At 38.4% G+C, this 27,716-nt stretch overlaps 4 protein-coding genes across 4 annotated transcripts; all 4 read left to right on the forward strand.

Moving 5' to 3' along the window:
• The first annotated feature begins 1,057 nt into the window (after positions 1-1,057).
• On the forward strand, positions 1,058-5,970 carry apodb (apolipoprotein Db). The gene is made up of 5 exons (XM_044177289.1): positions 1,058-1,211; positions 2,637-2,752; positions 2,838-2,959; positions 3,775-3,860; positions 5,016-5,970. The coding sequence occupies exons 2-5, from the start codon at positions 2,642-2,644 to the stop codon at positions 5,246-5,248; spliced, it is 552 nt and encodes a 183-aa protein (XP_044033224.1). The 5' UTR covers positions 1,058-1,211; positions 2,637-2,641; the 3' UTR covers positions 5,249-5,970.
• A 535-nt stretch (positions 5,971-6,505) lies between these two features.
• otos (otospiralin) lies at positions 6,506-8,154 on the forward strand. Its single transcript, XM_044176723.1, has 4 exons — positions 6,506-6,607; positions 6,789-6,855; positions 7,364-7,387; positions 7,716-8,154. Exons 1-4 carry the CDS (start codon positions 6,563-6,565, stop codon positions 7,901-7,903), a joined length of 324 nt encoding a protein of 107 aa, XP_044032658.1. The 5' UTR covers positions 6,506-6,562; the 3' UTR covers positions 7,904-8,154.
• A 1,081-nt stretch (positions 8,155-9,235) lies between these two features.
• cops9 (COP9 signalosome subunit 9) lies at positions 9,236-13,124 on the forward strand. Its single transcript, XM_044177248.1, has 3 exons — positions 9,236-9,427; positions 10,485-10,557; positions 12,937-13,124. Exons 1-3 carry the CDS (start codon positions 9,365-9,367, stop codon positions 12,972-12,974), a joined length of 174 nt encoding a protein of 57 aa, XP_044033183.1. The 5' UTR covers positions 9,236-9,364; the 3' UTR covers positions 12,975-13,124.
• Positions 13,125-15,551: 2,427 nt separating this feature from the next.
• On the forward strand, positions 15,552-23,973 carry and1 (actinodin1). Its single transcript, XM_044177247.1, has 7 exons — positions 15,552-15,785; positions 16,419-16,510; positions 20,376-20,420; positions 20,759-20,904; positions 21,563-21,976; positions 22,116-22,370; positions 22,508-23,973. The coding sequence occupies exons 2-7, from the start codon at positions 16,438-16,440 to the stop codon at positions 23,528-23,530; spliced, it is 1,956 nt and encodes a 651-aa protein (XP_044033182.1). The 5' UTR covers positions 15,552-15,785; positions 16,419-16,437; the 3' UTR covers positions 23,531-23,973.
• The last annotated feature ends 3,743 nt before the right edge of the window (positions 23,974-27,716 follow it).

The following is a 27,716-nucleotide window of genomic DNA, read 5'->3' on the forward strand; positions in this document are numbered from 1 at the left end:
TGAATTCTGAAAATGTAGATTGTAGAGATGGAAGTAGATTGTTCCAAAGAGATGGTCCTCTGCATTTCAATGAATATTGATAAAGGAAAGTCCATACTGAACGAGAGCGGATGGATGCATGAAGAATAACCCTCTTATGTGTCAGCACGTGTTGTTTCTGGGAATGTGGAGGTTTAATGACCTGAGGTAAGATTTACATTGGAAGCTGATTCTGATATTTAACTTTGATAGGGGAAAAAACATTAATTTATAGTTTTACATTATCTCTTCCAGAATTATATTCCTGGCAGTGCGGTGAAGGCTTTGAAACAAAAATTAGCTCATCATACTGGGAGATAAAATTTTGTCCAATGTCAGCACCAGATGAAGACTATTTATTTATAGGGGACATGACTCATTAATCAGCACGGACATTGTATGAACAAAAGTTAAAATTTCACTCAGGACAGTTAAAGCAGATAGAAAGTACTACACATCGATAACATACGAATTATTGAAAGTTACCACTCTGAGTAGAATTAGATTTTTTTTATTGCTTTGGCTCCATCTGGTGGTAACATCAAGAACAGACCGCTATGTACGCCACTTATAATGGTAATAATAATAATAAACTTTATTTATATAGTACCCTTTACAACAGTGCCTTACATTTGAAAACCCAAAATGAAAACAATTAAATAAAATACAGCAAATAAAAGTACAGAGAATAAAATAGGTTAAAATGCCCACAATGCAATAAAATAAGATAAAAACAGTAAAATAATATAAAACACATAAAAACTGGGACAGAAAAAATAAGTTTTACTTATCAGATTACCTACAGACCGACATATATTTGAATTTTAATTAATAATTTAAAAGTTGCTATAAACATAAAATCCTGCCCATAGTAAGTGAGAAAAATGTAAATATATAAATTATAAAACGTTGTTCTGACGAAACTCCAGTGATGAAGACGTAAATAAGAGTATACTTAAAAATATCACGTGTCTGCATTTTCACAATGTGGGAATGTGCGCGTGAAGACAATTTTGCTAACGAGCTGCCTCGTGCTGTCGGAGTGACGTAACGTGAACGTGAATACTCCTAGTCTGTGTTTGTCCGGAGAGCTCGAGACAGTTTCCATCATCAGCGGCAGCAGCAGCGGCAGGGACAAAGTGAGCTGCGGCCTCAGACCTCCACCTGACGTCTTTAACCCCCGTACACCTGAGGTAAGGACGTTTCTATATACTGGCTGATGGGAATTATACTAAAATGTAACATTAACAAGATAAGTGTTTTAAATTAACTCTCATTTTAAACACTGATTATTTACACCAGAACTTGTTTTCCACTTACCTAAATTAGTATTTTATTATAATATTTCAGCACAAACAGGTACAGCTTTTATTTAACAATAGGCTGAAATGCCTTGAGAAACTTAAATATAATTTGTATTGTTGCACAGTAGTATCTCCTACCTAAAAGAAGTAGCCTATGTTATACAGGTAATATTACAGCTGTTACGTGAAACCAGAAGAACAGGTGTGGCTACACGTGATGTTGTGTAAAGAAAAGATGACATTCTCAGCTTCCCACTGAAAGAGAGAGAGAGTTTTCTGAATTGTTTTTCACTCCTATCTTATTTCACAAGACCATGAACTCCTAGTCAACCATTTTAAATCCGTATGGGGAACAATAGGCGCTAAAATGTAAATACTTTAAGGTATGCAAAAGCAGCAAGACAACACCCTCCATGTACTGGAGTTAGATGTAACTGAACCTGAAAGCCCACATCATTATAATCTAAAGTTTAATCCTTTAACATGAAATTATCACGGCCTGCCAACAGAAACAAATACACACTACATTTGGGCCAATTCACACATAGTTATACTTTTAAATAGCTACCACCAGAATAAAACTTTGCTAAACGTTTACTCAAAACCTACATTACTTTCTAGTGCAAATAATCTCTAAAATACATACTTACAACAAGAATTGCCTTTAAACTGTTGCATGAAACATTTCACTAACATTGTTTTATACATTTGAATCCCTCACACAACTATTTACATTTATTATAGTCCCTTTTTTCTGACATAAGGGCTACACAAAGAAAGATTGAAGGTTGTTTCATGCATTATCTCTTTAAATTTGATTGTCGGACTCACGATGGACAGTTTTTTGTATAAAAAAAAAGTAAAAAATAAAAGTATAAAAATAGATGCAGCAGAACCAGAGATATCGTCTTCTTTATTACTTGCGTCCTTCCTCCTTGTCAAAACCTGGCCCTTACCCACATTACCCACAATGCAACTCGATCACCGACAGTTTGGTCGGAGATTTGGTGCCCGGAGCTGCTAGCCTCAAGCAGAGATGAGAAGCGGGCTGCAGAGGTCTGGTAAGCTCACTTCTTTTTAACTCCACACCCCCAGATTTTTGTTTTTTCATTTTAAAACTCAGCCCACACCGACGCTGACTCAAGTGACATCACTTGAGGACATTTATCAGACTTACTGCAGCTCCCTTTGGAGCCACAAAAGGCTTTACACAACCTGCGCATGTGCAGTAGTACTCCCCAACACCTGTAAACAGACTTCGATGTGAGCTCCTCTTTAATTTCAGCTTTTCTAATCTTCCCTCCTCTCCTGAAGGAACAATGTCTTCTGTCTACCTTCTCCTCCTGCTGCTCCCTCTGGTGTCAGCACAGACCTATCACTGGGGCCCCTGTCCTACTCCTAAGGTGCAGCCCAACTTCAACCTTCAACAGGTAAACACACATAAAAACATTCATTCATGCACATTATACACAGAGATACGTACACACAGAATTAATGGACCCTCTCTGTTAACAGTATCTGGGCAGGTGGTATGAGATCGAGAAGCTCCCTGCTTCCTTCGAGAGAGGAAAGTGCATCGAAGCCAACTACGCCATAAGGAAAGATGGTACCATTCAGGTGCTGAACACTCAGTTCTAGTGAGTTAGGGATTTTTATTATTGATTTTGACTTGATGTTTAGTATCAGAGATTCCCACTAGTCGCAGCTCTGTACATCCTTCCCATCTGACTTCAGTTTTTCTCTGTCTGTGCTCTGTTAAAGGAATAGTTCAACATTTTTGGTAATACGCTTAATCGCTTTCTTGATTCGTCAGTCCATAGTATGTTCAGCTGCTATTCCGTGATCCAATTCTCTCTCTCTCTCTCATATTACAGAACAGTAACACAACTCTGTGTAATCTGTGAGGTTTGTGGTGAAACTGAGAGGAACTACGAGTTCACAACAGCATCATAACCAATAAATAAAATAGAGGCGAAAATTAATAAAGTAAAACAAAGATTTACTCAAAGTAACTTATTCAGGTTTTACTCAAATCAAACCAGGTCACAAATCTTTCTGACTTCATAAATGTCAAGGGTCAACTCCTAGAATGTGAATAGTTCACTAAAGCATCATAACCAATAAATAACATCTATTCAGTGAGTTCTTTACAGCCTCTTCTGCCATTAAGTAGAATGGGACACACCCAGACTTTGATACTAACATGTTGACTGGATCATCATAATAACACATGAGGAGGAGGAGGAGGAGGAGGAGTTACAAGCAAGCATGATCGCTCATTTTGGTTGTGATATTGTTATATATCTCACTAATTCATCACATGTACCTGTAAACCATCATCAGCAGTGATATCTCATTCACCATTGGCATGTGCTTCTGCTGATTTGGTGTATCCCTCATATTAATTTAAAGTTAAAATTTAATTGTTCCTCTGTCGCTCTCTCTCTCTCAGTAAAGACAAGGTGAGGCTAGCAGAAGGGACAGCAGTGGTTCAAGACCTGAGAGAACCTGCCAAACTTGGAGTCGGCTTCTCGTATTGTAAGTAGTCTTCTTCATCCTTATCCTCTTAATGTTTTTTTGTTCCTGTCATCTTTGCTGTTGTCTTCTTAGACTGTCTTCCTCCTTCTTCTTGTCTTGCTTTTTATTGTGTCAAGTGTCATAGAGATAATAATGTTTATGTTAATTGTATCACTAAAATCATTAAATAGTTTGTTACAAAATCGTACAAATGGCACATAGCAGACTTTCCCCTCACCACTGAGCTTAATTGAGCTCATGTCTTGTGAATGGTGATACATTGGCTGACACATGATGCAGCAGCCTCAGTGCATTTGTAATGTCAATGACAATGAGACTGTCTGTCTCTGAATTATCTATTCTGGTCCACCTAGTTATCAGTAGATGTTTATGTCCTTTTTCAGCCATTTGAGCATTACATCACTGGCGCAGTTGTTTAGGTGACAAGGTTTAAGTCTGACCTCTCAGGCAGGACTTCTAGTGTGAGCCATGGTGAATGAAGATGTTAAGATTTTAAAACTTTTGATGGATTGTCCATCAGGACACAGTGCTTGGTCCAGTTTTATTTTTAGCTATGCTAGTGGCATGGAGCTCTAGGGTCGCTCAGCTGGTCAGTCCACTTTGGTTCAGACTGAAATATCTCAACAACTATTGGATGGATTGCCATGAAATTTGGTGCACACATTCATGTTCCCGTCAGGATGAATTGCAATAACTTTGGTGATCCTTTCTTTTATGCGAGTGCTTGCCTCAGACCAAAATTTAAAATGTGTTCAATACTTTGGTTTATGACCTAATGGCATCGCTCTAAGCATCATCTGCACTTTGTGTTTAGTGCTGATTAGTAAATGTTAGCACGCTAAACTGTTAGTTTTGAACAAACAATCTCAGCTTGAGTACGTATGTCTAAACAGCTTACTCAAACTAAATCAAATCAAAATAGAATTTCTACTCAAAACTCAAAGATGAAAAGTTTTCTCTCCACATAAAAACCTGGAGACAGACTTATGATTCTACCTAACTGTTTAATTCTGATTATGCCAATGCAGTATGATGTTTTTGCATTGATTCATTCTGCAAATCAATGTATAAACTCTGCTTTAGAAATATGATGTATAGTCAAATTCCAATCATCATGATCATCTCTCTCTCTGTCTCTGTGACTTTTGCTCCCAGTTGCTCCCTACAGCCCCTACTGGGTTCTGACCACCGACTACACCAGCCTGTCCGTCGTGTACTCTTGCACGGACATCCTCCGCCTGTTCCACATCGACTACGCCTGGATCCTCAGCCGGTCACGCTTCCCGCCTTCAGACACCGTGCGCTACGCCAAACAGCTGCTGATCAACGAAGGAATCGACCTGTTCAGGATGAAGGCCACAGATCAGATGGGCTGCAAGGATAACTAGGGATTCATGGAGACTTCCAGTCATTGCACTGTAACCAATCACAACACTTACATGAGGCAAACATACTGGACTCCAAATATTAATATTAAAATAAATTTTCACTGCTAATTCCAAGGTACAGAAGGATTCAGTTTTGATCAATTCTCGAGCATCAGTATCTTAAATTTTAATGGAACCAAACTCATCAAATCCCATATATCTGCATCTCACTGGTTGCACTGATGCTGGTTAAGATCAGAATAAATTATGTGAAGAAAAAAAATCTAGCTTAATACAATTTACATTTAAATAAAATGATTCATATTTCATAATTTCATTAAAAAGTTAGCTTGTGGAATGGAACTCATTTTGTAATTCAAGCAATTTTATTGTACCTTTGTATTGCAATTATTTTCATGTTGTAACTTCTCCTCATTTCCCTGACAGAAACTTGTTAAATCTGCTATGTTACAGATATGAAAACATCTTAATATATTTTTATATTTTAAGTCTGTTGTAACTGCTCAGTACTTTAAAGATGAAGGAAATGGAATTTGTAAAACTTACATCAACACCAATGCTCACTGAAGTTACTCATTGTGAATATATTGTATTTTAATATTCTAGTAGCACATGTTACATTATGTAAAATAATATTACATAAGTTTGAAACATATTCGTGGTGGTGGGGGGAAAAAAACATGGGGGTGAGTTATGTTTATTAAAGCTGTATTCATTAAGCAGTTGATTGGTCACTCTTGTCATTTACCTGGTGAGCATTGAACTGACTCGAACAACGAGAAGACAGGATAGTGTTTTCTGCCCAAAATGAGAAGATAACCAAAAGTTCCACAGTTATGGTTACTGTGGGGAAGAAAAAAGTTACAGTGGAATATCCTTTTGGCACTTAGCCTATGACAGAAAAGTCAAGTTGTACTGTGTAGCTCTCTGCTCTGATTGTGAAGCACACATAATCAAACAAACCAAAACTGGTATGAAAGATTTGTGGTATGAAAGTTTGAGCACAAAACCTTCTCCAGTGGCAAAGAGTTGGATTCAGATTGGTTTGTCTGAACTTTTTCTCTGAAATCAAGCCTTGTGATTTAATTCTGTACTAACAAATTAAATAACCGTTAAGTGCTAATTCATGTAACATCAGTAGTGAGAGGGCAATATGTGCACCTACAGAAGGACAGATTTTATAGCACCTGGAAATATCAAGGAAGGACTTCTCTGTGTAAATACAGTATAATCTGGGCAAGGCTTGACTGTGTGTGTTTGTGGTTCCACTGGCCCTTCCTCCGCTGAGCTCCACAGACCACAGTCAACCAGCAGATGAACAGCAGCATCTCTCTGCACGGCTTCACAAACCATTTACAGGTAAACATCGGCTAAAATTTCATCTTAATATCATTTTACTCTCACAAAACAATGGTAAACTACAAGAAAATAGTTTTTTTTTAGGAATTAGGGATCATTATATTGCATATATGGAGACTGTACAGATAGACTGACCATTGGTTTAAAATATAAAGCATCATAGCCGTTTTTGTTAATTTAGGAACGCAAGATGAAGCTGTTGGTGTGGCTCAGTATTCTCCTCTGCCTCTTTGCCTGCCATCTCAGTGGTGAGTTTCTCTTTTTTTAATCTTTAAATTATACTTCAGGTTTAATATTCTCTTAAAGGCAACAATTGGCATGTTATGACTGAAGTTTAGTTTGTTTGTACAGTAAAAACCTGTAGTGGTGAAGTACTAAAACCCAATTTGATATATGCACGCATACATTCTTATCAAAATAGCTGTGTATGAATCACGATTCTCCCAGATGTGACGGTGCTGCATCTATAGGAAAGCATTTGTTTTTGGTGACTGCATGTGCACAAAGAGGACTCTGTCTGATGATGAATTCTTCATGCTGCAGACTGTGTGTGTGTGTGTGTGTGTGTGTGTGTGTGTGTGTGTGTGTGTGTGCGTGAGTGTGTGAAATGGTCAGCAATAATATTTGAGGAGGGAGCAGGTCTCCTGCACTCCTCTGGGAGAAAGCTCAGTTTTCCGTGCTTGAATCCCGTCTTTGTACATGGGAAGCCTTGGAATGCTTGGGAATGTTCATTTTTTTCTCTCTCTCTCCTCACAGAGGCCAGAGTCATCCCAGAAGGAGGTAACATCTCTTTTTAGAGGCCTTCATATTTTTGCAACAAACAAAATATCTCAGATGTTATAGATTGCTTTCCATCTCTTGCATTTCCTCTTCTGAAATCCAAAAATTAATAAGCTTTGTCTTCTACTGTAATAAACACATTTTAGACACACAAAAAATTCTGACACTGAAGATATTGACACAATGGCCTCAAGCAGAAGTAAATAAACACACATAAACAACCGAATGCTCCAATAATGAGTAACTGCATTGTTTTGTAAATTCAGGACAATTCAAGGGACATATATATATATGTGGTACAAAAATGTGACCTTCTGTGTGTCTTTAGTGCCATATGATGAATCACCAGCTGTTCCCTACTGGCCCTACTCCACCTCTGACTTCTGGAACTACATTGAATACTTCAAATCCATCGGCGCCTACAACCACATCAACGAGATGGCCCGAGCCTTCTTCGCCCACCAGCACCTCGGAGACACCCTGGGATATGAGACCAATGAGGGACATGAACACTGAAAGGGAGTTAGGAGGGGAGCTGTTGAGATATCCTGAATAAATAAGGAAACAGAAAGAAAAGATTGTGACGAAATAAGGAAATTAATATTGAAATTAAATGAGGTGAAGGGAAGACATAGCAAGTATATCACTGTTTGTAGCGTAGCCATACATATAGAATACAAATGTAGAGTATGAAGCCCTTTTGTAGGATTGTATAATATCTTCATGTAATGTGCCACAAATAAATAAAAAAAATTCCTAATATGTAATGATGTCTATAAAATGTCTTTAAATAAATTCTTCTCAACCTTTTCCCTAAAAAAAAAATCTGTTACTTTTAAGTTTAAAGAGAAATGATATAAAATAAGGTCTTAACAAATGTCAAGATTATATTAGCAATCATACTATTACAGAGATACATTTTGCGAAGAATTTTTCAATTTATTTTGTTGGTGATAGAATTTAAGCCATGCGCTTTTCCATACAAAGCATTGTATTATTACCTAGTTAGTACCTGTTGGAATTATAATAATATTACCCTTAATTAAATCAAAGTTGGTATTGCATTATTATTTTTGTTACTAATTGTATTCCAGAAACTATGGCCTTACTCACCAACAGATTAATTTTATTGACATGGAGTTTATATGATACAGTGGTACTTTAAATTTACTCAAGTACTGTAAGTACAATTTTGAGGTACTTGTACTTTACTTAAGTATTTCCATTTTATGCTACTTTGGACTTCTACTCCATGACATTTCAGAGGGAAATATTTAACTTTTTACTCCACTGTATTTTTTTGACAGGTGTAGTTAGTTACTAGCTACTTTTCAGTTCAAGAATTTAACTTTAAAAACCCCCAACAAACTTACAACACATTTTTACATATTACACCAATGGTTTCCAAACTTTTTGACTTCTGACCTCTTCAGATCAATAAAATCAGGCCCCCATTCATCATCTCAGGACCCCTTAGATTTATCTTGTAACTCTTTGGAGGAGTCTGACCCCTAGGTTGGGAACCATTGGACTAAACTACCTAACTGTAAAACTACAACAGAATGAGTTACGTTAACTTTTGATACTGTAAAAAAAACAAACTGTATTTTGCTGTACTTTTAGTAGGATTTTACTTGTAAATTTTTACGTTGTTGTATTGGTACTTTTAATTGAGATAGAGGCCCGAATACTTCTTCCATCACTGATATGGTAAAATATGTCCACGGTTAATATTGCTAGAATCAATTTCCTTAATTGTTACGGAGAAAAACGGCTCCTATTACACATCATATAACGTTACAGTATGTTTTGTTACTTCAAGAAAAGAGCGGACATTTGCGACAAGCTAGTAGATTCAGCCGAGCCCAATTTAGTGTTGCACACGTTTGTTTTGTTTACGTGTGCTGAGAAGCTATCCTAGCTAGCCACAAGCAACATCTTTTAAACCAATTTATGCTGAACTGATACTAAAAAATAATGAAACCCGCAGTGGACGAGATGTTCCCTGAAGGAGCTGGACCGTACGTGGATCTGGACGAGGTGGGTTTACAGATTTGGAGCGAAAATACTAACATAATCGTCCAAACACTGGTTAATGCTAACGTTGCTAGCTTCATTCTAGATACACTTGATTTGTAGCCTTTCAGTGACCGTTTTGCGAGTTTTAAAATAGCATTATAACAACAATAACATTGTTCAGTTCGTATTTATTTTTTGTTAAGGTTAAAAACATGTTTTGTGTCGAGGTCTGTTTCCCCTAATTTAACTTTAAATTGAACCTAACCTTCATCCTAAAACGAACCAGGGAAACACAAACTTACTTATGTAAAATTAGCAAAGCCGCAGTGTAGAAATACTTTGTTGCAGGTAAAAGTCCTGCATTCAAAATGTTACTTAAGTGAAAGTACAAAAGTTGGAGCAACAAAATGTAATTAAAGTACCAAAAGTAAAAGTACTCATTATGCAGAATGACCCATTTCAGAATCATGTAGGCTATATTATATTTTTGGATTATAATCATTGATAGACGGTTTACTTTAATGTTGCAGCTGGTAAAGGTGGGGCACAAATATAACCATACAAATAAATAAGACATTTTGAAGGAATCGTGATGCTGTCCTTATATTTCTACGAGCTGAACACTTCTTCAGTGGTCTGATAAAGAAAACTACCTCAAAATTTGAAGTACCAGTATCTGATTGAACGGTATCTATTACTGCACTGTATTACTCAACAACTACCCCTGCAATTAGGTTTTGAAGATAATTAGACTTACTGCCTCTACAAGGCAGTTTAAGCATCTTCATCTCCCTGTAGTAATGTGTTCCTGAATTCAAACTTGCATATCGTCTGCCATTTAAAATAGCAGCATTTTGTTCTCCTACACTCCGCCCTCTAGTTTCATTGTTAATTGTGGGATACCTTGAATGAGAAATTATCACAAAGTATTATGTTGTGTGTGTTCCATTCCAGTTATCATATTGTCCCTCTAATGGTTTACATTTAAAGTAATGTTAAAGTATGTATGTATGTGTGTATGAGTGAGTATGTGATCCGCTAATGCCATAAAACTGGCTGTACTGCTGTGTGTTAACAGGCAGGAGGCAGCAGCGGCCTGCTAATGGACCTGGCGGCCAATGAAAAAGCAGTGCACTCTGATTTCTTCAACGGTAAGCCACAGTTCATGTTTGCACACACTGTAGAGAATATGTGCACCACTTAAGTCGTCTGTTCGTTAAACGCGGTAGCAGAATATGTCAACAGGACTGCATACAATGAGGACGAAGCTTGCAGAATTGAGCAGAAAAGAAATAGAAATCTTCTTTTATGTGGCACTTTTATCCAGTGTGACAACCAGTCTCAGTTTATCGCCATAGAAATCAAAGAATGTAAGCTTATTCCTAAAATGATCAAAGCCACATAGTGTGACGCAACAAGAGAAGCAGCACAATACTCCTTTGTTCCTTTTAAGGATCATATCTGATTGAGAAGCGTGAGATGAAGAAGTAAAACCCCTCTAATGCCTAGTTACAGGCAAGTGAATCATTATGATTTGTTTCCATCTGTACTCTTGCTTTATGACCCACATTTATCATTAGACACTAAGGATTTAAGACATGAATGGCTGTCTTTACATACATTTAAGTTATCTGAACAATCCTGGTTTTTGGTAGTAATGTGACATCTGTAACATCATGTAAATAAGAAACCTTGTTCCCTTTAATGATCAGGGATTAACAGAAACCTGGTTAACATACATGGAATTCTTTTAGAGAAACCTGATCATTTGACCATATAAAGCTTTCTTTTACACTTAAACTGAAACACATGACTGAACTGTTCAAACACATGTTTACTGTAAAGTAAAAAAGCTCCAACAATGAGCAGCATCATATCATTTAGGAAACTTTCATATGGAACATATTAACTTAAATGCACTTAAAATATTCCAATATCTTTTCAGTAATATGAAAGGTTAAAGGGAAACTGCATGGAAACAGGAGTTTTAGTGTAAGCACATTATCCAGTTTTTTGCCTTAACCACATTGTCTTCTCAAATGAACCCTCAAATCCTGTTGTTCCCCTGTAAACACCAGTTGATGAGTGAGCAGGCACACAAACACATATACAGAGGACGCACAAAAAGCACTAAGCTAATCTGTTTTCTGTCTTGCATCGTTGGCTGCAGGCAAAGCAATTTTGGCTCAGCAGCACATGACCTAGAAAGAAAAGAGCTGATTGTTAAAAAGAAGGGAATGAGAGAAAGAAAAAAAGAGGAAAAGAGGAGGATGATAAAGTGAGTTTATAGCTGCTGTGAGACTGAAACTCAGCGGGACACCTCGCCAGTCAGCTGCTTTAAACACACTCACACGCACGCACGCACGCACGCACACACACCCCCCTTTAGATCACTTGGGTTGTTAACACTTAAAACTGCCATTGGGTGAAATCTCATGTGTGGCACGTCCTAGCTCGTAGCAATAACAGAGATTTGAGTCACTTAAGGGCCCTTCATGCTAATAATGAATGCACACAAAGTATTGTAATGCCAGGTTTCATTCTAAAATAGACACAGGTAGTACACATGATTACACTGACATACAGTATGTGTCCAAAATGATGCAACTTAATGGTTTTTAATGTAATGCTTTTTCAGGTTAGGTTGCTTAGGTTGGTATCCCTCTGCCCTGACGTGGACATGACAATATAATGTTAAGTTGTGTTAAAAGGTCAACTGAGCCGTGTGAAACATGAGCAGTTTTTATTTAGACCATGTTGTGAAAATAAGGTATGTAAAAGAGGACTCCCATTCCCTGGTGCTGCATTGGGTTGTGTACAGTGTTGAAAGTTGCAAGGAGTTATGGGTAGCCAAGGGGCGAGGTGTTTGACTCGTAGACTGTCCCTTATTAGGCAAAACAGAGGAATATCCTGTTCCTGGAAACAACAAAGACATGAAAGAAAGAGTTTCTCAAGCCTGGTATGCTAAATCAGTTTCAGCCTATGGACATTCTGGTAGATTTATGTAAATATATATGAATAAAGTCTACATAAATAGCCTATATAAATGGCTGCAAACCACTTTTAGCTGAGTTTGAAAAATCCTCAAGAAATATTTCAGCATATTCTACAACAGTTACTCCATAGTGGATGTGTCCTGTAACTAATTCTTGTGCAAGACTTTCTGCAGACAGCTCAAAAGGTCAGAGTACAATTTACATCAAACTCACAGCTTTTGATACAAGGATGTCAGCGGTCAAAGTAATGTGTTTGGCTTGGAGAAGGGGAGGCTGGATCGGGCACAGATCGCTTAACTGGTTGTCACAAATAAATCACGCAGGGCAGGGAAAGACACATCACAAATGGTGACCAACGATAAACAGCCCAGACAGACTGTAAAGATTTCAAAGCATGAAATCTTCAACCAAAGTAAAAGACATCCTGGATAGAAGTGTGAATGTAGGAGTTCTGGGAAGCAGCTTGACTAATTCTAACCCTGATCTTGTCTTTTTTTTCTTTCCATCTTGTATTTGCTCTTTTTTCACCTGCAGACTTTGAGGATCTGTTCGACGACGATGACCTGCAGTGACAACAGCATCTGAACGTGTCTCTGTGAACGTGTACATAAGAAAATGGGCTTATTCTGACTACAAGTTCTCTCTTATTTGTACAGTCCCCCACCTCCTACATGTCACATACCAACATACTGAAATAAAGTCTTTTTCGTTTTTACAAAAAAGCTGTCTTGGTGAACCAGGTGTCTGAGAATCCTTTACATTCCAGCTTTAGAGAAAATTATGAGTATGGTTTTGGCGTTGTCGTGTTTGAATCTGCTCCCGGCTGGATTGTAGGTTTGTGGGCTCTGTGAAACACCTGTTAGGAAATGTTAATTACATATGACATACAGTGTTAACATGACCACTAAATGTTCAGTTGGGACATGATGGGACAGGAAAGGGGCTGCAAAAATGCTAAAAATATATATATATATATATATATATATATATATATATATATATATAGCAAATAAAGCATTCTCATTCAGGCAATGAAATGGTTTGCTGTCATTGAGCCAATGACTATAGAGATGCAGTCAGGTATCATAAATAGGGAAAACTCAGTTTGCAATAATGTATTTACACCACACATGTACATTAGAATTGTATACATATTGCAGAATTTACCACAGAGACAGAAAGAAGTGCTGTTCAGGGCAGGTGATTACAGTTTAAAGAAGTTACAGTCCATGGCCAAAAGTATGTGGACACCCCAACAATACACCTATGCGTGATTGTTGAGTATCTCATTCTAAAACCATGGGCATCAATCTGCTGCTATAACAGCCTCCACTCATCTAGGAAGGTTTTCCACACGATTTAGGAACCTGGCTGCAGGGACTTTCTCCCATTCAGCCACAAGAGCATTAGTTAGGGCAAACACTAACATCGGGTGATGAGGTCTGGCTCACAGTCGTGGTTTCAGTTCATCCCAAAGGTGTTCGATGGGGTTGAGGTCAGGGCTCTGTGCAGGCCAGTTAAGGTCTTCCTCACCAAACTGGGAGAAGCATTTCTTTATGAACCTCGTGTCATGTTAAAACCGCAAAGGGCCTTCCTAAAATTGCTGCCACAATGTTGAAAGAACACTATTATCTAAAATATTGTTGTTTGCTGTAGAACTTATAGAACGTAAAAGGCCTGAAAAGACATTTTCTCAACCAGCTTCTTACTATGAGAGACAGGATCCTACATGAACAGAACTTTCTGCCAAAATAAGAACAATTGTGGTTATTGCACATGATAAGTTCATGTATTTGTGTTTTTCTCTGTGCTCCTCTCACTGGTTTGAAGTGAGTGGGGCTCGGTTGGAAAATGGTTATGTCACATGTTTCCGTGCACCAATCAGAATTTAGCAACATTTAAATCAAAATGTGATTACAGGCCACTGTCAGTTAAATCTGAATAAAAAGACACCCACATAGTCCTGATGAAGCAGATTAGCTGAGTTTGAGTATTAAACTCTTAAGTATGTTTTTTTTGTTTTGTTGCATATTTAGTCATGAATATTTAACGTTTAATGAGAAAAACGTAAGATTTGAAACCAAGTTTTCAGGGGCTTTAAGATTTCCCTTAATTGGAATTAAGGGACCAAGCCCAAAGTATAAAACAAAAAGCCCTAATATAGCACAAAGTACTTTGACTATACTTTAACAGCTTGTCTCAGCTAACATACAATAGGGAAATAAAGAAGTTTAGTCTCTGTGCTTAGATAAACACTTGCATAAGAGCCAGTGTTCACATAGTGGCCATTTTCTCAATTCAATACATCCAAAAATAGAAAAATGTGTCCTCTTTCTAAACTATACTAACATAATGTTTAAAAACTGATTTTGTCCTCAACAAACATGATTTATTTTGAGTTAATTCACTTTTGGTATGAAAAAGCAGATATTGTTTTAAATGGAAAATCTTAATTTTTGCATAAACTAATAAAACCTCCTCAGAAGACTCAAACCTCATAAGGCTGGAGTGTCATAAAGGAATTACAGGCGTCAGTCAGATGTGCTGATATTTCATTACAGCTATATGGCTTTTTCAGAGACCCACTAAAATCACAGTCCATGTGTCTTACAACGCTGGCATGTCTGAACACAGTTAAACTGAGGAGGAAACTGTAGATTATCAAATTCCTCATGTGTGGACCAGCTGTCCCTTAGGTGTGTGTTCAGGTTTAGACAGAAGCTGTGGTTTGGCTCTCATTGAGGGTCTCTGAGAAGTGCTTATGTGGCACCTCAGCTCCCCTTCATTATTTCCTCATGTTTTCTCTCTTCTGTCCCTTTCTGAAACTCTTTGTTTTTCCTGTTTGGGAGTGATTGTTGCCCCCCCCCCCAAAAAAAGAGATCCAGAGTCTGATTTCTAACCTTAAATGTGACTCTCAGAATTGCTTATCAATCATGAAGTTTTTTAAATTAAAAAACAACCACTTGAGACAACTTCTCTGACCATCTCTCCCCATCTCCATCTCTGCTTCAAGCCCTCCCATCTTCCTTCTTTTCCTGTCTTTAATTACGGTGCCTCCAATTGGCTGAAACATCGGACCAATCAGGCATCTTGTTGAGGTGGCCGTTAACCCCCTCAGGTGGTCCCTGTGCGTTTTTTCTGTGTGAGTGTTAAGGAATGCTTGTTGCGTGTGTTTTTGGTTTAAAACCTTGCCCGGATCCCTTCGTCAGGACAGTCTGTCAGAAGGGCCGCAGGGACAGGGCGCACCAGGAACCTCTATCATACCCCCCCCACACACACACACTTAGTGTTTGAGCCCAGGTGGACTGAGTCATCTGGCCTGTCGGCATCATTTGAGTCCACATCTGGATCTGCAGACACACACGCTGATAAGATAACCACAGGTAAGAGATCTGTGGTGATTCTGCACTTCTGTATGTTTACTTTAGGTACTTACCGAGGATTCAAGTTCAGGTTGAAGTCAAGTTTGACTGCCAAACAGCACCTGGTTCTCTTATTACAATGTTTCAGCCCAGCCAGGAGCCCTGTGGCAACGTGTTTATTTAAAGCCTCCAAATCAGAGTTCACTTCCAAGCTGCAGCGGTCGCTTCAGCAGCTCTCCAGGTGCAAGGAGAGCACAGGTCTGGGGTTGTGATTGGAGTTTAAATTTAACACCTCCCACTAGTGATTTATAAAGTTTGTAAGTGTATCTGCACTACTCACCACTAACCAAACATATTTTTGGACTCTTGATCTGAGAGGATCTGTTTCTTAAAAAGCAGCTGTATGGGGAGTTAGTGAAAATAGCTTGATAAAAATGTAATGTTACTACCCTGGCTGGGTGTACTGTAATCTTGTCATTGTAGCATTAATTAAAAAAAACGTGATTACATACGGAAACATCATTTTTGGATATTACGCTGGTGATAAAAAGCTGATGAAACTAAAAAATAGCTAAACATTTTAAGATTTTAAGGCATAAAAGTGATGGAGTGGGATGTTTTGGGAATAAAGGTTGATGTCTTTGATATTGGCAGGAAAGTAGGAGCTGAAGTCATGGCTGGAAGGAGGAAAACCAGTTTCACCGGTGTGTTCATTACCATTCTGCTGGCTGTGATGCTGCTGCCTGGTGAGTACACAGTGTGGATTAGACATTACAAACAGTATCACATAACAAAGCCAGTATGTGAAATATCTGTCACCATCTAGACAGTTACTATGGTAGTATATAGTATCTATAGACATGGCTTTCATGGTTAACTAAAACTGTCTAAGTAAAACGTATGTAATCACCAGCAGTGGAAAAAGTTCTTGGATCCTTTACTTAAATAAAAGTAGCAATACCAAACTGTAAATATACTCCATTACAAGTCCTGTGTTGAAAATGTTACTCAAGTAAAAGATACTTAAATTATTAAAAGTAAAAGTACTCAATGCAGAAAATGGGCCCCGTGAGTGTTATACTGTTGGGTTTCATTTTGGCCTGCAACTAATGATTATTTTATTCATATTTATCGAACAATCTATTATATTTTAAATTTTTAAATATTTTTAAAAAGCAGTAAATTATCACATTGGTGAAGCTGGAACCAGAGAATGGTTGACATTTTTCTTTAATTCTATTTAATTCAATTATCAAAACTGTTGCAGACACATTTTCTGTTGATCGACTAATTGATTCATCGTTTCAACTGTTTCAGCTCTTGTTCAGTTTATAACAATAAAACATTTTATAAGCTTATATGTTTTGTATCTTAATCTGAAAAGCAACTACAGCTGTCAAATAAATATATAAATATAATATATAGTGGAGTAAAAAATACAATATTTCCCTGAAATGTATTGGAGTAGAAGTATAAAGTGGAAATACTCAAGTACCTCAAAGTTGTACTTAAGTACAGAAATGTACTTTCCACCACTGGTGGTTCCACAAATATAGAATATAACAGAAATGCATCTTTCAGGTTTTACTGATTATGATATTGAATGAATGGATGGAGAATGACTCATTAGATGAGTAATATTCCACATTTCTGCACTATTATGGTTACGTATGAATCATCCAAGTCCTGATTACACAGGGATGCATTGATGACCTACCTTTTTTTTTTTTTTTTTAAATTGTCATAATTCAGAGCTTTTATCTCAAGACAACATAGCCACAATTTGATAAAATCCCAACATGATAATTGGTAATTTTGTAGGCACTGAATGGTGAGCGTATGTAATGTTTTTTGAATGAATAGCTCAGTTTAGTTCAATACGTACAACCCCAAAATAATGGAGAAAAAGTATTGTGAATGAGAAATAATTGAAATGAGAAACATCCAGTAATTTCACATCATTCAAAATGACAACTTAGTGATAATCATGTTGTTGATTGAGCTATTCATTCCACAGTATGCATGTAATAATCAGTTTTCTGTCTCTTTTTAAGCTCCACTGTGTAGATTTGGGAGGCCAAGAAACCTTCAAATAACTACAGATAATTGGATTTTTTTTAACCCTCATCCTACCAACATATTTAAACATACAAGGACTACCAGGAATAAGATACTGTAAGAAACAACCATCATAGCAAAATGTTAACTTATTTCTTCTCAAAACATTATTAGTTATGTAATTAATGTCATCTGAAAAAAACTGATTATGTTATTATTTAAGGAAAGTTAGAGTTAATGTATTCATATTGTGTAAAAATGAAAATATATACTTTTAAAATACAAATTGCAGCTTTTATCCAAAGTACAATCCACATTAGTACTTAAAAGCTTATTTACCATCCTTTGATTCTGCTATCTTTTAGTTTTCATTAATTTAAACTTAAATTAGGACCCATGGCAAACATTAACTCAATAATAGTTCCATCTAGTAAAACTGCATCCGCGGAATTGGGTGCTTTTGACTGGGGTCCTCAATACATTGGTATTTTTAAAAAGCACTAATTAAAACAAAAAAAATTATGTCAAACCATTAGGAACAAATTGATTGACAAAGTCATGAAAAATTGGAATGATAGAATAAAGCACCTGCCAGATATGATAAAAAGTATACCTCTGCGGGTCTGTAGGTACCCCAGTCGGTAGGATGAAGGTTGTAGAGAAATACATGATCATTTTGTTTTAGCTTTTAGGCAGTGGTGGAAGAAGTCTTTTACTTAAGTAGAAGTCCTAATTTCAGAATCTTCACTAAAAGTACAAAAGTATTGGCAACAAAATGTACTTAAAGTATCAAAAGTAAAAGTATTCATTAGGAAGCAGAATCTCCCCTGTCAGTGTGGTATTATATTATTGGATTATTATTATGGATACATTACTGTGTCTGCAGCACTTTATGTTGTAGCTGGTGGAAGTAAAGCTAATTTTAACTTTATATACTGTTGGGTACTTTAATCTAACAGTGCACAACGTGTTATAAGCAGATCATATTATTTTGTATGTAAATCCTTGATCTTCAAACTATAGCTCTCAAATAAATGTAGTGGAAGTACAATAATTGCCTTGGAAATGTAGTGGGGTAGAAGTATAAAGTAGCATTAAATAGAAATACTGAAGTAAAGTACAAGTACCCCACATTCCCCCTCTTTTGTTACTTTTATCATCTACAAAGTTATTCGCTTAACATTCATGTTGTTTTGCAGTCTGTGTTTTGTTCCTCTGTTTGCTTTCAAGCCTCATTGTTACTCTGCTTCTTTAAAACTCTTAATAAATAAATTATACTTGAGTTATAGCTTCACAATCTACATTTCAAGGTTTTGTTAAGACTAAGGGTTAGTTGGACTGGTTTCTGCCCTTCACCAGTTCATGGACATGGACTTATGTCATTGCCACGCATTGCAAGAGTGATTGTAACTCAACTGTGCTTCATGTATAATCATAATGTGGCTCTCTAACACAGCCCGTGGTGTTCATATATCATCTATATTGCTTCAACACGAAGACAATTTGCTCCTCCACCACCTGTTTCCAGTTTGCTTTAGACATGATTGGCATATTTACAAAAGGGGCAGGGCTCTGCTTAAGTCTCATCTTTCCTTTAAAAATGGTTTTTAAAATTGCTGTGTGTGATGGCTAAAAGGGAAAAAAGAGAGTAGTAGCAGGAGGAGATCCTTTCATCGCTTCTGGTCCTGTAAGAAATTAGTACCTGTCAGCATCTCCTCCTCCTCTGCCCTCTTAAAGCGCTGCTGTTTCCAGATGTGCCAGCCAGTTTTTTACAGGCTCGTAAAAAACAATACAGCGGATACACTGAGACAGCATCATTTAGCCCAGCCTCCTCCTCCTCCACATTGCTCCATCACCTCGGGTCACCTTCACTTCTTCGTCTTTCTTTGATTCTGTTTTTCTCTGCAAATTCATGCCTTTGCTTGTTACACTTCAACTGTGACCTTACACGCTACAGTGCATATCACATCTTCCTGATTACTCAGAATCAGAAATACTTTATTGATCCCCGAGGGAAAACTCTTTTCAAATTAGGAGATTGATGTTTTTCCACTTCCGACTCACGTCCCATAACCCTGAATTATCCCCTCTGGATGTCTCTTTTAAACCTGTCGTCAGTTCCCTTCTTATTCTTCCCCCTTCCTCACCTTCTGTAAGGCATTAACACCCTTTCCCTGTGGAGATGAAAGAAACATCGAAGAGAGCTGAATCCGCCGTTCTCTCAGCTGCATGGGGTCAAACTGCACATACGTACACATACGTGTGCGTACACAGCTTTTTGAAAACACAGCATGGGGTTTGATGTTACAGGCTCACCTATAAAATCTACAAAGAGCTGCAGTCACCAGCGCTTCAGGCAGTGCCAATTACCCCTGTCCTATTTAATGAATAATATCTGTCTGTAAGTGATTGAGGTTTAATGTCATATATCATCACTTATTACAGACACATTTAAAAGGCAGAATAGAAAGAGTAAGCAATTTCCAGGACTTAATCTTGACTTCAGCAACTTCTGGATTTTACATCTGTTTTTGCTTTTCTCTGTTTTTGTAGCATTCTTGTCTGCTGGACCAATTGTGCAAAAGCCAAAAGGAGATGGTAAATATGTGATTTTGATCTTAGCATATACTTACACATTGGTGTTTGTTTTTAGAAAGTACAGTGGCAATTTGCCAAGGGTAAAAGACCATGAAAGTTGTTGAAAAATGAGTCCATGAAAGTACTTGCTTATAGCGTAACACCCAAATTAGTTACCCAAAGTAACTTTTGACAAGTAACAATAAATGATGTTTAACCCCCAAATATAAAGAAGTTTGAGGCCTTGAATATCTCATTATAAACTTTAAAAGTCATGAGAAAGTCCTTGAATTTGATGTCCAAGTGAGTACAGAAGCCTTGGGATCAGCAGTGCCTTCTCTTTTCTTTTCTTGCCTCAGCGGGAGACCGTATCCAAGAGAGCGCTGCTGCTGCAGAGTTACACAGGAGGCTAATCCGCAACCGCAGGAACATCAGCTGGTACAAACAGCACTCTGACTTCTGGGGCTGGTACAAGTACTTCACCGACAACGGCAACCAGGAGGCAGTAAGTATACACACACACAAAACAAAAATTCTTTTTTCCCCCCTACATTTACTACTTTTCCAAATGAAAGTCTTAAAGTGACAGTCCACCTTAAGTTTATATTCTTAGTATGGAAAAAAACAGAGCTAAAAGAGAATGAATACTGGACTTCAGGTAGACAGAAAAACAACTCCAAATGAATGATAATGTTGCTCCATGTCTGCTGGACATGTAAATAGGCAACTGTTTGCTAACATGCTAGCCATATCAGCTTTATAATGTGATAATATATGAATGTTGTGTTTATAGCTTGTTGTGCTGCCCCAAGTGGCAAAAACCCCTCAAAAAATTAATGCAGGTTTAAAGTCTATAGAAATTTTTAAACTCCTGCAGCATAATCCACCTCTCCACTGTCCATCTGTATTTTCAGTTGTCATCTGCTGTTGCTTTTCTGCTTTTAAAACTTAGCTTGAATTCATGTTAGTTACAGCTGACTACAATAATGCTGACTACACCTACTGTGCTTCTTGACTCCTTTTAACCCCACAATGGGTATGATATTAAACAGCCTTCTTTGGGTAGGTTATTGGTAGGATATCACTTCATGGTCTTTGTTCTTTTGTTTGTTTCCAAACTGTGTCCAAGCATCATCTGAATCAAACTCCTCCTCCCCTCTCAGGTTCAGGAGATGGACCGCATCTACCTGGCCTACCTCCAGAACAAGAACCGTGCTGAGGGACGCCGCTCATACAAGGCCTACTTGCGCCACCTGGGGGAGATCTACAAGTCTTGTTCCGATTCTGATGACCCCAACTGCGTGGCTTCCTACACCAGCAGGCCCAAACCTAAACCAGAGCCTCTAAAACCTGCACCAGTGAAAACCTGTGACCCCACCAAGGACCCCTACTGCCTATATGCTGCTTTGGTCCAGGGCAAGAGCCCCTACCTGCCCCTGGTACTCCCAGCTGCCACCCCCGCCCCGGCACCAGTCAAGGCCCCAGCCCCTCTTTATGTCCGCTCTGCTGCTCCAGCCAAGGACCCGCAGTCAGGGTATTACTACTACGCTCCATCTGCAGTGCCTTTCCTTGCCAAGGTATGCTTTCAGACAGTGTTTGTTAGACTCCAATTTATTGAATAATTTAGTCTGTCACCTTTTTGTTAGAAGGATGATGTATTAAGTGTATTTGGTACATTGCGTGCTACCATCTCTGCCTCTATTTTTCATGCTTTAGGAGCAGAAGGCCGAGCTGCTGCGTATCTGCTCCTCTGATGACGTGGAGTGTCTGCAGTACCACCTGAGAGCGGCCCACGGGTATGCACCCTCTGCTGGACCTCTGCCTTCCTACGCCCACCTCGGCTGTGACCCCAAGAAAGACCCCACCTGTAAACCCAAACTGGTGCAGAAAGCCCCCACTGGTCACTACCTGCAGTACCCCAACTGTGATCCACTCCGGGATCCCCTCTGTGCCTATGCTGCCTCCCTTGTGGTATGCTTTATTTATTATCATGATAGATTTTTAAAAATTCTATTTGACAGATTTTAACAGCTGCTTTCTGTTTTCATTTGCATCTATGCCTTGATTATCATGACTTATGGTGTTTCTACTGTGATGTGTTCCTCCAGGCACCCCGTGCTCCTAACCCCCCTGCCCCTGCTGGCCCTGGATCCTGTAACCCTCTTTTTGAAGAAGGCTGCAACCCTCTTACCGCCACCAGATTTGCCACTCCCCCTGAGGCATACAAAAATGATGAAAAAGAGGAGGCTGCTGCCATTCGTGCTGCCCCTCCTGCTGCTGAACAGAATGACCCCTATGCCATGTTTAGGGATGCTTATGCTAATGCTAACAGAGTTACTGATCCTTATGCTATGTACCGCCAGGCTAGCGCTCCAGCTTCTCCTCCAGCTAGTGACCCATATGCCATTCTGCGCCGATTCATGGCCCAAGCTCAAGTTAATGACCCATATGCTCCACGCATGGAGGCTGCTCCAGAGTCTAACCCCAATGATCCTTTCTCTGCAATCCATGAGGCGGAGGCAGCCATGCATCGCCACGGCCCTCCCACTCCCAGGCAGCAGCACTCTTTTTCCTATCCCAATTATGAGGAGCCTGCCCAGGGCCAGGAGGAGCGCCACCCTCTGGGTCCCCCAGGTAAAACCAAGGAGGGCTATGACTGCTTCATCGGCTACGATCGTGAATGCTACCCCATTAAGCCCAACGAGCCACGTTCTGGAGTTCACCGCCGCATCCCCTATCCTGCTGAAGCCTACGAGCCCCACCTGAACGCTGACGGCACCCGAAACGGGGTCCTGGAGCCTTCCAACCCACACTGCGACCCTGAACACGACCCTGACTGCCGCCTGCGTCGCTATGAGCCGGAGCAAATCCACACCAAGGCCCAGCCCGAGTATCACGCCGAGGAGGACCACAACCAGGGGGCAGCAGAGAGCGAGCAGCAGCCGGAGCAGCAGGAACAGGACCAGTACGAGGCAGAGCCCTACCAGAGCGGCCAGGAGGAGCCTCACATGTTCTACCAGCCACTCTCACAGGGTATGCCTAGCCTCCAGGACATACTGAGGCGCTACGGAGACCAGTACCCGGGTCAGGGTGATCGCAGAGCCTATGCAGACGACTACCGCAAGAAATAAACATGCTAACACACATGCATGCAGATGGACATGAATACACAACCCTGTGCGTTCTTGTAGCTTAGCCCTTGACCGCCTCACGCAGTGCGCAGTAAGACCTACCTGGACCAGATATGGGACTCAAGAGAAGTCTATGGACCCAATGAACGAGTACATGCGTGTACATCCACAAATAGGTTTCAGCTGTAGGAGCATGCTCAGAAAGCCGAGGGTGTTTCAGCAACATTTTCATCTCTTTAGCTGCTTTAGACCTGTTGCTTTGGCCTATTGCTTTCCAGTTTCCACCTCCTCAAACCACTCGAATGTGTAATGACTTCAATGCTCAGCTTTGCTTCTGTATCTATGCGTCTCACTTTTTAAAAATGTTTTATTGCTTTTTGTCAGTGATGGATTATGTAAAAAAAAATAATTTTGAATGTTCTATTAAAAAGCTCTAGGAAGCATTTTTTTTTTTGCATTTAATTTACTGAATCTTGACATTTGACTCAACCATAATTGTCCACCGATGCAACATGGGACACCTGACACCTGCAACTGACACCTAAACACCCAAAACATGTTTTTGTTTTCTAACATATGTAGGTTGATATAGACCACTTTTAATAAAGTAATTAAAGGGTACTTCAGTGATTTAGTTTGAAAGTTGGGGGACTCACAAGTGACCGATTGAAAAAGAAAGTCTGTAGCCATGCTAGTGGCTCTGTGAGGCTGTATTTAGGCACAGTAGAGCTTTGCACTAAATGCTAACATCACAATGACATTGCTAACATGCTGATGCTAAGCAGGTGTAATGTTTACCATGATCACCATCTTAGTTTAGCTTGTTAGCATGCTAATATTTTTGGTCATTAGCAGTAAACAAAGTACAGTTGAGGTTGATGGGAATTTTATTAGTTTTAATCATAAACCAAAGTGAAAACAAATTGAAAATTTGACCTGATGATGGTGCTAAATTAAGTTTAGGTAAACCCAAAGTGATTCCAGTTTCTTGAGGAGGGCATGAATGTGTACATAATTTTATGGCAATTCAGCTAATAGTTTGAGATATTTCAGTCTGGCCATCCCTAAAGCCACGCCACATGGCTAAAAAAAAGTAGAAAATAATTATCTAAATCAAAGCAGCAAAGACCCAGATATTCAGATTTTTAGCATGAATGAAACTCCATAACTGCTTGAATCTACCTTTCCTGTTATGTGTAATCAACCACTTAGTGTCAAAGCATCCAGAGAAACTTCTTAATCCTCTTCTGCATGTACATCCAGATTCTATCGACGTTTCAGCCAGTAGAAAAAACATTAAGTTAGGAATGAAGTTGTAAGTCAATTTGACATTTGACATATTTTGACATGTTTTTATGTGCTTTGTATCTCCCAGTTTCTGTCTCATAATAGGATTTATCTTTCTTTTGAATTTGAAAGTCAAAATGTTGACGTACGTCTCTTTTCATTTAACAAGTGATAATCTTAACTTTGTATAAATAGTCAAAATTCTGAGATACTATTTATGACTGATTTTGTCTATTTTTATAATTCTTTTCCTTTCACCTTCAGTTTGTTGCTTGCTCACAAGTGCACTCAAAACAGCCTAAAATGGAGTCTGTCATAGCAGTTTTTTCCCCACAATGAAAACATATTACCTCTGGAATACTGTAACTGAAATGAATTCAATCTGACCATGTCTACTGTTCTCATTGCAAAATTGCCCTACAGAAGAAGTCTTTTCTACAAAGGGATACATTTTGGGTGAAGTAGCACCGTAATAAAACTTAATAAGCAAAGACTAACTTTCCAAAAAATATTAGGAAAAATGTTAAAATAAGTCTAGTGTATATGTAAAAATGTAACTCAGTATGAGACAATATTCAAACAGGATGAATGTTAACTTTCTTTCCCTTTAAAATTGATTAATTTGATATAAACCTTAACTCTCCATTTAGTCTAAAAAAGGTTTCAGGTTGACTTGTCAGCCAAGTCAAACAACAACCCACAGCTTGTTTTTTCAAAAGGGCTTTCTCTGCCCCTTTGCTCTTGTCTTAGCCTCCTCTGATTTCATCTTTTGTCATGCTGGTTCTCTCCAGCTCCAAATACACACAGCGTGGGGGGGTGGTGGTGGTGGTACATAGAGAGCAGAGGCTTGACTTTATTGATCCGGGAGTTCTCAGACACATTAACAGCAGCAGCCATTCAGACGTCTCTGGGGAAGCTCTTGTAGTGCTCAGACAGTTATAGAAAACTTTGGACTTTAGCTACCTTTAAAAAAATTCACCACAGTAATCATCACTGTAGCTCCTTCTAGAGATAAACAAAACTGGGAAACAAAAAACACTGATGTCAAGAGATTTGGTGAAAGATTCAGGATTTGGTTGGTGGTTATAAGAGAGATTATGCTCTTGTCTTTTTTACTTTAATTTGGTAATTTAATTGAGAATTAGGGTGTGTAGTGCCGCCACCCCATATAAAAGGGCAGATGATTTTGCTTGGAACCAGAAAACTCTGAAAGGGATGTTGAAGAAGCAGGTCAATAGGCAGGAGGAAGTACCAAAAAGCTTGCATTTATTAAAAAAAAGATGACTAAAAACAGAGGCAAAAATGGACCCTTAAATGGAAATTTAACAAAACTAAATTAAGCTGCAGGAAAAAGAACAACAAAAAACAAAAAACAAATGACAGCTGCAGCCTCACAGCAAGGTGCCAACTCTTTCCTCCCCCCTACTCCAGTGAATGGCTCAGTGAACATACCACCTACCCAGGTAAGTATAGGGGTGAGCTAAACCGAGAGCAAGCATCAAAATCAACCAGAAATAATTAACAAACATTGATGTAAGATTTCTCACTTACAAGCTTGTGTTATTTATATAACCTGGTTGTTAAGTTATCTGATAAACTGAAACACTGGACTGAAATTAATAATTAAATAGACAAAAATATAAAATAAAATAAAAACTTTTAATGTTGGGTTTTCACAGGGTGTAAATGACTCCTACATATGTCTCTAGATTAGGTTTGATTTTAGCAACTCTTAAAGACAATATTCCCATCTCCAGTGTGAAAAATGTACCCAAGAAAGTTGTGTCATTACATATTGGTGTTACAGCGAATATTACAAAGGAGAGAGGGATGTAAAAAGCACCCAGCAGATAACAGTTATGATTGGGTTGCTTGCTAAGTTGGCTTTACAGTCATAGGTGTGGTACTTTTTTAAACATACAGTAGGATGCAGAGTTGGAAGGAGCTCATCATGGCCACTGCTAATATAATTTGTTACCTGCAGTTAACTGGTTTACAGGCTTTGGCATTTATAAATATAAGGAGACATGTATCAGTATTTACTTGATAAACTATTACTTAAATTGTACTGCAGCGTTAATTGCAAGGAGCATTTGCATAGAGGAGGAATAATTTCCCGCGATGACTAAAAGAAAGAGCTAATTATTATGTACAACTGACAGTAAAACTACTTAATGCTTACTCTAATCACCTCAGTTTTAATTGTAAAACATCTCCATTGCTTTCATGCACTGTTTAAGCAGGATGAGGGAGCTGCCTGTTCATTAGAGTACTTATTTACTGTAAATCATGTCAAAGGATACATTCAATAATCAAATTGGGCAGCTGCAAATGGATTTTAAAAAAAGTGTTCCCCTCTTTTTATGGTCATAAACCTATTATATTGAATCTAGATGGACAAACTATCAAATAAACTTGAAGACAAGTAAGAAGAAGTAGATAATGGAATAGAAGACTTACTTTCTAAAAACTTGTTTTTGAGATTGAGGTTGTGCAGGAAATGCCAATCCAATCTTTAAGGCAGATATAGAAGTTCAAAAATGTCAAATCTGACAGCAAATGACCTTCTAAAACAACTCAAGATAAAGTTTGAGAATATCTTAAAGTTCTTTAAGATTCTAGGGTCCAACTTTTCTTAAGTGTCTTAAAAAGTTGTGCTTCTAACAGGATGGAAAAGGGTAAAATGGCAAAAACCTCTTCTGAAGAGTTTGTAGGAACAGTATCTGGAGATCTTGTTGGAGACAGTCTTCTCCAAGATCTCAGCTCTTTTGAGGATCCCAGATAGGGAAAAACATTTACCTTTTCAGTTGTCACGTAAAAACTTAACACTTAATAACAAACAAGAGTTAGACCATAGGTAGGTAACACATTAGTACAGTAACAAGGAAACTAGATTCAC

Source organism: Siniperca chuatsi, linkage group LG19 (assembly GCF_020085105.1).
Source record: "Siniperca chuatsi isolate FFG_IHB_CAS linkage group LG19, ASM2008510v1, whole genome shotgun sequence".
Lineage (NCBI taxonomy): Eukaryota > Metazoa > Chordata > Actinopteri > Centrarchiformes > Sinipercidae > Siniperca > Siniperca chuatsi.

Excerpts from the sequence above, each read along its gene's own strand:
- apodb (XM_044177289.1), top strand. The coding sequence starts at position 2,642 with ATGTCTTCTGTCTACCTTCTCCTCCTGCTGCTCCCTCTGGTGTCAGCA. Across the intron at positions 2,753-2,837 it reads CCAACTTCAACCTTCAACAG|TATCTGGGCAGGTGGTATGA; the intron begins GTAAACACACAT and ends CTCTGTTAACAG. Across the intron at positions 3,861-5,015 it reads TGGAGTCGGCTTCTCGTATT|TTGCTCCCTACAGCCCCTAC; the intron begins GTAAGTAGTCTT and ends TTTTGCTCCCAG.
- otos (XM_044176723.1), top strand. The coding sequence starts at position 6,563 with ATGAACAGCAGCATCTCTCTGCACGGCTTCACAAACCATTTACAG. Across the intron at positions 6,856-7,363 it reads CTTTGCCTGCCATCTCAGTG|AGGCCAGAGTCATCCCAGAA; the intron begins GTGAGTTTCTCT and ends CTCTCCTCACAG. Across the intron at positions 7,388-7,715 it reads CAGAGTCATCCCAGAAGGAG|TGCCATATGATGAATCACCA; the intron begins GTAACATCTCTT and ends GTGTGTCTTTAG.
- cops9 (XM_044177248.1), top strand. The coding sequence starts at position 9,365 with ATGAAACCCGCAGTGGACGAGATGTTCCCTGAAGGAGCTGGACCGTAC. Across the intron at positions 9,428-10,484 it reads CGTACGTGGATCTGGACGAG|GCAGGAGGCAGCAGCGGCCT; the intron begins GTGGGTTTACAG and ends GTGTGTTAACAG. Across the intron at positions 10,558-12,936 it reads GCACTCTGATTTCTTCAACG|ACTTTGAGGATCTGTTCGAC; the intron begins GTAAGCCACAGT and ends TTTCACCTGCAG.
- and1 (XM_044177247.1), top strand. The coding sequence starts at position 16,438 with ATGGCTGGAAGGAGGAAAACCAGTTTCACCGGTGTGTTCATTACCATT. Across the intron at positions 20,421-20,758 it reads GCAAAAGCCAAAAGGAGATG|CGGGAGACCGTATCCAAGAG; the intron begins GTAAATATGTGA and ends TTCTTGCCTCAG. Across the intron at positions 20,905-21,562 it reads ACAACGGCAACCAGGAGGCA|GTTCAGGAGATGGACCGCAT; the intron begins GTAAGTATACAC and ends CTCCCCTCTCAG.